We start from the raw sequence: 12,393 nt of genomic DNA, 5'->3' as shown, positions 1-12,393 counted from the left end.
GGGCATTTTAGCTTTTTCTGCTGTAAAAAGAGGCTAGACCAGAAGACCTCTCAGTTGTCATCTCTCTATAAAACTCCAAATCTATCCATGATGTTACTTCCTTCATGCCTCTTCTGTTTGTGCTCTGATAATACAGTGCTAGATTTGAAATCTTGTGACCTAGGTTTCAAACCCATTGCTGCCATTTATGTATATTATATATTTATTATAATATGGGTATGTCTCTTTATCTAAATCTGTAATGCTGTTATCATATTCTTTCTCATGCTTTCATCTCCTTCCATCTTCCATCCTTGTTAATCTGAATCTTTGTGGTTAAGGTTAGCTTTCCCTAAATATTTCTACTATTGTATATTCCTTATGAAGTATTCTTTGTAGAAGAAAGATTTATTAACAAACTAGGAAATGTATTAATAGGAAGTAAGTGTTACAGTTAGAAAATACAGTCTCATGAGTTGAATATATGAAAAACAATGATCAGGTTTAATAAAGCAATGGTTATTTTCAAGGCAGTAATAAGGTTTTCTTATTTTAATATTAGGCATTGGACAAAATATATTCATCTCATTCTGCTGGGGGAAGAAATTTAAGTACTAAGTAATTTTCCTCCTAAATATTTCATCCCAGTTTTGAGAATAAAAAAATATTCTTTCCCTATTAAAAATAATTCCTTTCCTATTTTCCTATCAGGAAAAGTTTTTATTCATAGTATTACCTATTCAGAATCTCTGACTTTTAATCGAAATTGAATGTAACAAAGAAAGAAAAGCTGAGGGTAAGGAGAACTAGGCTATAGTTCAGACTGTCACTAATGAGCTGATTAGTCATTTTAGATTCTATACATCAGTTTTCATATCAGTCATATTTCTTGTCAAGGTTTAAGTACCTGCTAAGTAGGTAGGTCTGTATTAGGGACTGGGGATATAAAGCCAAAAGCAAAACATGTCTTTCTTCAGAAAGCTTATTTTCTATCAGGGAAAAAATATGAAATATATTGGTATGTGCAAAATAGATGTGAGGTAATTTGGAAGAGGATAGTGTTAGTAGTTGGGGGAAACAGAAGTTGGGAAAGACTTTATGTAGAAGGTATGCTTTGAGTTTAAGTATTAAATCTTGAAGAAGCTAGGGATTTTAAGAAGTGCATTCAGGGACTGGGAATGGTCATACCAAAGGCCATGGGAAATAGAAGTGTTATGTGTAAGGAACAGTTTAGAAAGGACAAATTGACTAGAGCACAGAATGTATAAAGCAAAAGAATGTGTAACAAGACAGGAAAGATAGATTGAGGTCAAGTTGTAAAGGACCTTTAAATGCCAAATAGAGCAATTTATATTTGTTGTTAGTTATATTAGAGAAACACTGGAATTTATTGAATAGAGGAATGACATAGTCAAACTTGCACTTTAGGAAAATCATTATGGTATCTTTTGGAGGAGACCAATGCTACTGTAATCTAAGTAAAGGGTGATGTGGATTTGAACTAGGATGGTAGCTGTATAAGGCTTATGAGGGTTGTTACAGAGTTAGAAATAATAAAGTTAGGCAGTTGGATGAATATGTGATGTGAAGAAGAGGGAGAAATTAAGGATCAAACCAAGATATAAACGAGGCTTACTAGAAGGATGGTGGTGGAATAGAAAGGAGGATGGGGGAGAAAATACTAAATTCTGTTTTGGACATGTTGAGTCTGAGGGCATCCAGTTTGAGATACCTGAGGTCCAAGGTCAGAGACCTGGATTAAAATTTTGCCATTTTTGTGCTTTATTTTCTCCTGGGTGACCTGTAACTTTTATTTTAGAGTCTCAGATATTTGTAAAATGAAAGAGACAGAGATGAGATAGCGACAGAATGAATCTTTCAAAGAGGTCATTCCCAAAGTCCTGGCTGGTCACTTTGCTTTGCTTTTTGAAGTGTTTCTTGGCTTCAGGAGGCTCATAACTTAAGCTTTGCAACCCAAATCTCTCACCTTCCAGACCATGAAATAAAGTTAGGAAGATAGGATAATAGGGCACAGGCCTGGAAAGATTGGCCTTTGCCAATACTACCATTTTAGAGATGAGGAAACTGAAACCCTGAAAGATGGTAAAATAACTTGTGTAAAGTCACAAATGGCACAAGTGAGAGAGTCAAGGAATTGAACTCAAATCTTTCTCATTCCCAAATAAGGACTCCTCCCAAAACACTATGGTTGTCTCCTTATAGTTACCAGTTTGTTTGCAAAAGTAAAAAAAGAAAATTATAAAACCCTAAGACCAGGGCTCTGTTTAAGATCTGAGTGTTTTATAGGCCAATTTGTCAAAAATGTAAAATGGAAACTAAAAAGAACACAATGGTCATTGCAACGTTTGGACAAAGATATCTTTTTAGAATTTAGCCTAAGTTCATGATATGCTGGAAATGACATCTTATTGATGCTACACAAGAAAGGACAGATGGGAAACCATAAAGATGAGTAAGAATGTCTTATATAAATATAAAGTATCTTTCCGATGGGGACTTGAGTGTTGTTGTATAGGATAGTTATCTCTGGTATTTGAAGGAATTACTGCTTATGTTATGTCCAGGATAAAAGAAATAACTTTATAACCATATTGATGGTAAGAAATGCAGCATGTAAAAATAACCCTCAATGTATTACTTTGTAAGTTATAAACTAAACAATACAGTGCAGTAGAAAAGTAATTGTAAGAAGAATCAAAAAAGTCTTGAGTCCTAGTCTACATTCTGCCTCACTTAGAATGGCTTTAGGAAAGTTTTTCTGGATCTCATTCATTTATTCTAGTATTTATGTCTGTAAAATTAAAGGGTTGCATTCATTAAATGACCTCCAAGGTTTTTCAGAGTAGTGTTCTTTGATGCAATGTGTAACTAGTCTCTAGTTACAGTATAATAATTGTTAATAATTTTATTATTCATAATAGTCAAATCTTAAAAATGTTAGTTAGGAGAAAGGAAGAGAGGAAAAAAGGAATGTGCTATTGGAGGCTACAAAAAATATCTACTTTTTCCTCCCTTAACTACACATGTAAACAGGGGGAAAAACTATCATAAGGTTTTTAGGGAGGAAAGAGAAGGGTAAATATTGCTGACATTAGCCCGACCTCAGTCTGGCTAGTGGATGGAACTCTTGTTATTTTTCTGACTTTGAAAGCCTAGAGGTTCTGTCTTATTGTACAACTTTGGGGTCCATGACCCCATATGGATATGCCTTCTGTCTCTCTTCTAGTCAGCTGCAGAAAAGAATGCAAGTATGTGGCTATAAGACAAACATGAGATTTGCCAACCATTCTTAATATTGATTTTGTGTGCCTGCTTTGGAGATGAGTATGGGGGCTGTCCAAGCTTCTTTTCCTGACTACTTACTGAGTTTCATTTCACTGTTCAGCAATTCTAATTTGACCAACTCAGAGGTACAGAGAACTTCATAATTCCAACATCAGAGGATCCCACACAGCTCCTACTTGCAATATAAATCAACAAGTATACATTTATTAAGCACCTCTTATATGCTTTAAGTACTGGATATACAAAAAAGAGGCAAAATACAGTACCTTATTGGAGGAAACAACTTGGAAACATGCAAATATAAAAAAGCAAGCTATATACAGGACAGATATTAATAATTAATTGAGGAAAGTCATTAGAATTAAGAGGTGTTGGTTAATGTTCCCAATAAAAGAAGAAATTTTAGCTGGATTTGAAGGAAGCTAGGGAGGTCAGGATATAGAAGTGAAGGAGGACATTCCAGGAATGAGGGACAACTAGAGAAAATGCTTGTTTCTGATTGCTATAGTATCTTGTTCATGGAATATCCAAGAAGCCAGTGTCACTAGTTTTCAAGAGTACATGCCAGGAAATGAGCTGTTAAGAAGACTGGAAAAGTAGGTGGGGTGTAGGTTATTAAGAACTTTCAGTGTTGAAAAGAGGATTTTATTTTTGATCCTAGAGGCAAATGGAAGTCACTGGAGTTTATTGAGTAGGATGGGGTGACATGGTTGGAGCCATATTTTAGGAAAAATCACTTTAGTAGCTGAAAGGAGAATGGTTTGGAATAAGAAGAGACTTGAGGCAGGCTGACTCACTAGCAGGCTAATGCAGGAGGCTAGACATGAGAGGATGAGGACCTGTACCATAGAGGTACAGTAGTATCTGAAAAGAGAAGGGGGCATATTCTAGAGATTTTGAAAGGCAAGATCAAGAAGCATTGGCAGCAGGTTGGATATGGAGGGTGAGATAAAGTGAGGAGACCAAGTTGGCTTCTACGTTGTGAGCCTGTAGTACTGGGAGGATGGTATTATCCTTGACAATAATAGGGATTGTAGGAGGGAGAGAGGGAGGGTTTATAGGGAAAGATAATGAATGCAATTAAGATGTTTACTTAACATCCAGTTTGAGTTGTCCAAAAGGCAGATGGTAGTGTGAGATATAGTCAGCAGAGATCTTAGGGAAAGATAGGTGTATTTGTGAATCATCAACATAAAGAAGTTGGTAATCTCTGAGGGATTTGGAGTACTTGGCCTCTGTGAGGTTTTTCAACTCCATATCTTTTATACCATCACCTTCCTTCTTCCTTTTATATTCCTTTCTTCTTCTCAAGTTGTAACTATGTAACTGTCCTTCCTACTCCTTTTAGCTTCAAAGTTAATGTTAATTATAAAAAGAAAGTTTAGGAGTTAGTGTGCTAGAGCAAAAAGAACTTTAGAATGAATATCAGGACCTGAGTTTACATGCTCTTCCCTCCATTTATTACATGGTGTGATTTGGTGTATGTAATTTAACCCTTCTGTTTATTGAAAATATTGTTAATAAATTTTTGTGGTTCTGTGGTATGTCTGGATGATTGTGGGGGAAAGGGCTTGATTTACTGTCTCAGGAATAATTTTCTTTTAACTTTAATCTGCATTATTAATTCCTTCTTAAGTCTAGACTGTTAGCAAAGGAGTAAATCAACCCCTAATTTGTAGCTAGTTTCCTAGGTGCAGATGTTTACACTGAAAATGTAACAGTCTGCTCTCCACAGCTTTTTAAAACTGACTCCAACACAACCCTGATTATTACTATTATTATTATTTGACTAGACTTGTAGTTTTATCAACGTAGGGAGCTCCATGGAAGGACTTCCTTTACCAATGTGAATAGACACTTGTTCTGCAATTTAGGGATTTAGTACAGGTGTTAACTTTTTTGTGTCAAGGACCTCCTTGACAGCCTACTGAAACTTATAGATACCTTTTCAGAATAATGGTTTCAAAAGCATAAAATAAAATATGTAACATCATAAAGGAAATCAATTATATTAAAATTTGATTATTAAAATATTAAAAGTTCATGGACTCATTTAGATTTAAGAACTGCTGTCATAGAAAGTTGCTTGGGCCATTGAGAAAAATTTATTTGCCCAGGGTTACTTAGTCACTGTCTGTCAGGGGTGAGATTTGAACCTGACTGTGTGGCCAGCTCTCTAATCAACAATTCTACTCTGCCACTCATTGTTTTTGTTATTAGATATCTGGAGAGTGCCTTGTAGAAGAGAGACCAGAAGAAGTGGGAAAATGAGTGGAAAATGCAAAAAGGCCCTTTTAGATATAATGTAAGGAAAACTTTCTAGCAATTACAACTATTCCATGGTGGAGTGGGCTGCCTCTTATAAGTAGTGAGTTTTCCCTGCCTTGCTGACTTCAAGCCAAGGTTGGATGATCATTTTTTTGGTATATGGAAGAGGGAATTTTTGTAAAAAATATAGGTTGCACTAGTTGATGTTCAAGGTGTCTCTTCCAATTCTGAGATTCTAACAAGATAAGACACACTTAAAAAATAAATACAATTCAAGGCAATGTATGAAAAATACCAAATGAGTAATGAATTAGACAGAGGAAGGAGTAGATACTACTACCTTAATTCTAAGGCTGCCCTCATGCCATATTTGTTTGTATGTTGTCTCTCCCATTTGATTGTGAACTCCTTCGTGGTAGGGACTGTGTTTTTCCTCTTTTTTGTATTCCAGTCCTTTGTACATTGTTAAATACAAAGTGCATGAATAATAAATGCTTGTTGACTGATTGGACTACTCAGAGAAGACAATGGAGGAGGTAAGATGTTTTTTGCTGAATGTAGAAGGATAGATGGTGAGATTCATATTCTGAAGAAATTTGAATGCCAGATTACATGGTTGGATTATACTGTTCACTAAAAGCTAAAATATACAGATTTTTAAACAAGGAAGCATGGGGATGAAATTGCTGTTTTAATAAATTTAAAACCATCAAATAGACTAAAGGAAACCTGAAGATGGAGGATCATTTAGGAGGTTAATGTGATGGTGTAGATAAGAAATAGAATGTCTATTCTACTATCATTGCATGAAAAATAAAGTCCTATTTAAAAAACTGTGGTGGTACTCTGTAAAAAATGGAATAGATGGGAGAAAACACGTGAAGAGAAAATTGACATAATTTGGGGAGTGATCAGTTAATGGGATAATGGCGAGGAAAGCATAAGAAACCAAGATTTTCAGAGTTTCGGTCACTGGTAAGATAATAGCACCATTTTCAGCTAGCTAATAAGATTCTACTAATTGTTGCTGCAGGTAGAATATAGTATAGTTTTAGAAATAAAGTGACATACTGTTTGACTTCAAGATCAGAACATCTACAGACTTGAAAACCTATTTCATTCAACAGATGGAACATGTAGATATTAGGAATGAAAACAAATGGAAAAAAAAAAACTAACGTTAGACAATAGTGAAAAATTCATTAGAATGGGAGGGGAAAGAAGAAAGAAAGCCACTTCTCTGCTGAGTCTCTGAAATCAGGAGTTTTGGAGCAGAGGATCTCTTAAGCATCTTCTAGTTCTAAAAATCTGTGTCTGTGAGCTTCTGTGTTCAGAAGATAGTATATTATCAGGAAGAAAAATATGGTAGAGTGAAGGAATGTTGGATTCAAATGGATCCCTGTTTGCTGTGTTTTGATATAGAAAAGCAAATTAAAATTAGCTATCTTGTATATATTTTTTTAATTTTTGTTAAACAAAAATTTTAAACATTTTCTAGTTTCAGTCCCCTAAGTAGGGGGAGGGAAGGGAGCTTTGGAGACACTTTTGGTGTAGAATACTGAACTCAGAATCTTCTGAGGAAAACCTGAGTTGCTATTATACTTTGATCTTGATAATTCAGTAAACCTCTATGTCTTGGTTTCTTCATCTGCAAAATTCAACTTCTGGATCCAGTGGCTTTGCTTAGGTCCTTTCCAGTTCTAAATCTGTGGGATCTAAATGAAAATGACTGAGTGCCAGAAGATCAGAAGAGGAAGATATTTCTGGGAGCAATAGAAATAAATATTCATAAAATTGATAATTAAACTGGATCAGGAGAGATATGTAATAATTATTATAATTGATATGTATTATATGTGTTAATACTTTGCTTATAGAATGCTTTCAATATGTTTTATCATATGATTTTCATAACCCTATAAAGTAGGTACTGTTATCCCATTTTACAGAAGAGGAAACTGAGATTCGGAGAGATTAAGTGCTTTGTCTGTGGTTACATAATTAGTATCAGAATTGGAATTTAAACCTCAGTCTTCCTGACTAAATGTAGCTGTGTTGCAATGCTTTTCAATAGCATTAGGATTAATGCTCTAATGCCTGCTTTAGGATCAAACTTCCCTTGTATCAGCACTGTTCATGTTGACATCAATTCATACCTGGCCACACATTTCCTCCTCCTCTGTGTTGTTGTCAGGCTCGACTCTTATTAGTTTTACAGCATTCAATCCCCTTTCTCCTCCCGTCACTCCAAATCCACTGCTAGCCAAACCATCTTCTCCTGCCAACTAATATTGGTCTCCTTTTACTATATTTGATTCTTCACCTGACTAGTTCTCCTAGTCTCATTTTCTCCCCATTCATGAGAGAAAATAAATTTTCCCTCATTCTCTTCATATTCATTCAGACATGTGCCCCTCTCCCTCTCAAATCTAACCCTGTCAAGGGAAGATTGGAGTTTGTTGGATAAACAAGTGACTACAGTTAGGGAAGGGGTTGAGTTTCTTAGGTGTTAAGTAGGAGGACCAGTGTGGAAAATGAGACTGTGTCAGCAGGGAAGCAGACTAAAGGAAACATAAAAATTTTAGGACATAGGAAATTAGAAATTTGGAAGGAACCTTGGGGGCCATCAAGTTCAACCTCCTAATTTTAGAGACAAAGAAACTGAAGCCTTCATAGTTAAGGGAAGCGGTCATCTGGCTAGTTAGTGGCACAGATTAGGATTTGTTAACTCATCAGTGAAAACCTGCAGCAGATTATCACATAATCATCTGATGTTTTGCAAAGATGTACTTTATTGGACAGCATTTAGCACAATACCCCATCTGTAGATCTTCAGGAAGTATTTGTTTTATATATACATGTATGCATGATTAAAAAATCCTCAGACTCTCTTGGTGGGGGTGGAGAGAAAAATGGACCTTATGCAAATATCATATAATTCCTTGTCAAAATGATGGTCTCATGTCTTACAGTACTCATGATCAATCATTTTCAGGTTTATAAAGTACTTTCCATGTGAAATAGTTAACCTTAGTATTACTAGTTCCTATTGATGAGGAAACAGACCCAGAGAGAAGTAATGTACTTATTGTCCTGTAATAAGCTTCAGAGGAGAGTGATCAACTCCAGTTCCTAGACTTTGGTTTCACAGGTCAGTGAGGGAAGTAAGTCCCCTAGCAGTGCAGGTTGTCTCAGGAAGGAAACTTTCATCATTATATGGATCTGCATGCAGTTGGCTTGGCTTGAAAATCTGCTTTTTTGTAGTTTTTCTCTTTTGAGGAAGTAAGACTTTTGTATTACTTTATGTGTATGTTTTATCTCCAAGTAGAATGTAAGTTATTGAGGGCAGAGTCCCTCCCCCCCACCCCCCTTTACATCCAAAGCATCTATCATAGGTAATCATAGGAGCTTGTGGAACTAATTTGATTGAAGTTAACCCTGTGACTTTAGGTCAGGGGTGGGCCACTCATATACACCGTAACCTCTGTGTTGTGTCAGACCCAAATTAAAGTCTTTTAAATTCCCCATAGATGATGATTGTCATTGCTTCTAGGTCAATGAATTAGTACAGAAGTGATAAAACAAGGCATTGAAAAATGATTACCAAGAAGCAAGAAAATGGAACTTTCTGGGAAAATATTCAGGTCGCAGAGTTTGGAAGATCACTACAATATAGGCCACAAGTAGTTTTCATTTTTCTAGGTTCTATAATGTTAAATTTCTTAGATCATTTGTCAGATAAATGCAGTACCTGCCTTAAATGGGAATCTCACTACTGACATCTTGTGGCCTGGGATGAAAATCTTCTCTCTTCTTCCCATAGAGCTTTTCTTTTCCACTTAAAGGCATCTGTTCCTGATTCATCTTGGAATGCCTTTTTCCCATGTTTCCATCATCATTTACATGGGTGGTGTGATCCTTGAAACCCAAATGTGACTAGGGTTCTCTTCTTTTTTAGGCAAGGGCAGAGAAGTCAACAGGGGCATATTTCCTGCCTGAATTTGCCCTTTCTCCCCAAGGAAGTTTTCTTGAAGATACAACAGGGGAGCAGTTCCTCACTTATCGTTATGATGATCAGGTGAGTAAAAGATGTAATAATAATTGAAGCTGAGTTGATTGTGTAGCAATTCCAATTAAAAATAAAAACTCCTACAATAAATCCTATTTTTTGTATCTCCTCCTTTATTTCTTTCTAGTGTACTACACCCTGCTTAATACATTACCTGAATCATGGAGAAATGAAAGGTCATTTGTTGTTGAAATATTAAACAAACTTACATTCAAATAGGAAAGTAATGTGAAAAGTCATTTAAAAATATTTTTATTTGGGGCTGGGGGAGAGAGGGAGGAGAGAAAAAGACTACTTCTGTAAACAGATTAAGTAACCCAGTTCACATTTTTTGAAATGTGTCTGCTTGAATAGGGTGCAGTGGTTTGTTACACAGCCGGGAACCTTTCACCATGTTGGAATTTTACTGGTGTTAGAATTTATAGCTCTAGTTAATCCAGAAATCAGTGATCCTACACGTTTTAATATGAGAACTTCAGAGAAACTAATTGAGAGGGGGAGTAAGGTTTAAAATTGGGTGTCTGGAAAATAACAAGTCATGCATCTTATAATTAAAGAGTGGTAATGACTTCTCCAGGACTCCACAGATACATTATATTTAGCATAATAACAATATAAAAAGATTTTTAAAAAGAGAAAAAAAACCCATTAATCCAGGAGAACGAGGCTAATGCAGAGTTGGAAAGTGTGTGACATACAGTAAAAGTTGACTCAAAGCACATTGTTTTCCAGAAGCCCTATTGAACACCATGTGTGATCTACTAATATGACATTGATAGATACTTAAAATGTTTCTTTTAATTAAACCAAAGGAACAGGGCAAGATTCACATAGAACCTGTGAGTAGGAATTATAATCCCAGACTTCAAAGAAAAAGATCATTTTACTAAGCCAGGTAGACCTTATGTATGTGGAAATCAGCAGTTAAGATATATATATATATATATATATATATATATATATTTATATTTCTACTAATATATTTATATATATTAGTAGAAACATTCTAAGTTTCAGGAAGAGAAGAAGGTATATGTTTGGGATTGAAAATTTTATATCTTGGCAATCTTTGCCATTCATTATAGGTACCTTACACCTCTTTTCTCTTACTGCTCCATTCACCATAGAAAATTGGAATTCTAAAATTTATGGTAACTTCTGGGTGCTACTCAGTTTTTCTTTGGGAGGAAACGGAAAGCATTGCCACATATTACAAACAATAAGATACTGCCTTCTCAGTATCATAGGATAGAATTGCCACAGCACAAAACTCAACCCTTGTCAGATGCTGTAATGAAGGAGGAAAGGGAATATACCCTGTATGATTTCAGAAACGAATGGGCATTATTCAGGCCATGGGTTTTATATAAAGAACGACAGTTGTATTTTCCAAACTCCAATACTCAGGAAAATAATCATGATCACCAGTGATTCTTCTACACCTAAGACAAAGTGGACATGCACTCCACGGGATCAACTAGCTCAGTCCTCTCATTTTATTGCTAAGAAAACTGACATTTAGATGATTCTTTGAGGTTTTCAAGTATTTTTAGGTTAGGTTCCATAAAACTGAACGATTGACTTCAGGACACAAAGGAGCTGTGATTCATAGTTGGGACCTTCTTTTTACTGAGGCATATCTGCAGCCTGTGACTTGCTACTAAGCCCATAGATGGTATTAGAGGCAGACATAGGAAAAGTAGCTTGCTTAGGACTCCAGAGCTATCAAGTTTCAGAGGCAGAATTTGAACTTGGCTTTCTCTGACTCTTAAATGGTCACTGTATCCAGTCCTAAAGTACTACTAAACTGATGGAACCTTAATGAACCTATCTGTAAGTTAACTCAAAGCTTTTTCCTAGGATGAGAATCTTGGTAGGAGTTCCAAAGCAAAATTCAAAGAAATCTGCCTTGTGAAGAAGCTTTGGGAAACAGGACATCATTCTATGGGAGTATTTGGCAGAATTAGGGGTTAGTTTGAAGCATGAATCTTTTAGGTAGGACCATGTGGTTGACCCACAAAAATTTACACTCTAGTCTATTGTGGCTTGATGGGATAGATTGGATTCATCAGGAGACTTGGCTTGGTATCCCAGATAATTTATAGCTATGTGATTATCAGAAAATTCCTAACCTATCAAAGCCTTGTAAGAAGGGCATGCTATTACCTGTATTACTTCATCTACCAGGTTATTGTAAATAAAGCCCTTTCCAAATTATTATTATTTAGTATCATATGAGAAGAGAATTATTATTATTTAGTATCATATAATGAGAAAAGAACTACATTTGAATGACCACCTTGACAATTAGTTTGTGACAAAAAGCAAAATCACATGACATCTTTGAGCCTTGATCTCAGTAAAATTAATGTGATACATTGTATCACTACCTATCTCACAGAACTCCTTTGAAAAAGTGTAACTGTATCATTCATAGAACATTAGAACTAAAACCTCTCTGATCCAGTCCCCTCATTTTGTTGATAAGGAGACACGTTCAGAGTAATAAAGTTATGGGAGACTTAACCTGAATTTGAATCCTACTTTTGCCAATCAGTCAGTAAATATTAAGCACCTACTATGTACTGTGCTAAATGCTGCAGATACAAAAAGAGGCAAAAAGACAGTAATTGCTATCCAGGACCTCCCAATTTAGTGAGAGAAATAATGAGCAAAACAAACTATATATAGGAAAAATAGGACATAATTTAAAGAAGAAAGAGGACCTTAGAATAGGATTACTGAAGATGATGAGATTTTAGTTTTGAATC

At 35.5% G+C, this 12,393-nt stretch overlaps 1 protein-coding gene across 4 annotated transcripts in view; it reads left to right on the top strand.

Annotated features, from left to right (window-relative positions):
* ADAMTSL3 (ADAMTS like 3) overlaps window positions 1-12,393 on the top strand; it is a 542,401-nt gene that overhangs the window by 62,450 nt on the left and 467,558 nt on the right. For all 4 annotated transcript variants that reach the window (XM_031955661.1, XM_023496559.2, XM_023496553.2 and 1 more), the window contains one exon: window positions 9,512-9,631. In XM_031955661.1, coding sequence (XP_031811521.1) covers window positions 9,512-9,631 — 120 coding nt within the window. The remainder of the gene's footprint in view (window positions 1-9,511; window positions 9,632-12,393) is intronic.

The sequence above is a fragment of the Sarcophilus harrisii genome, chromosome 2, assembly GCF_902635505.1.
Source record: "Sarcophilus harrisii chromosome 2, mSarHar1.11, whole genome shotgun sequence".
Lineage (NCBI taxonomy): Eukaryota > Metazoa > Chordata > Mammalia > Dasyuromorphia > Dasyuridae > Sarcophilus > Sarcophilus harrisii.
This window is presented reverse-complemented; position numbering and strand designations above follow the sequence as displayed.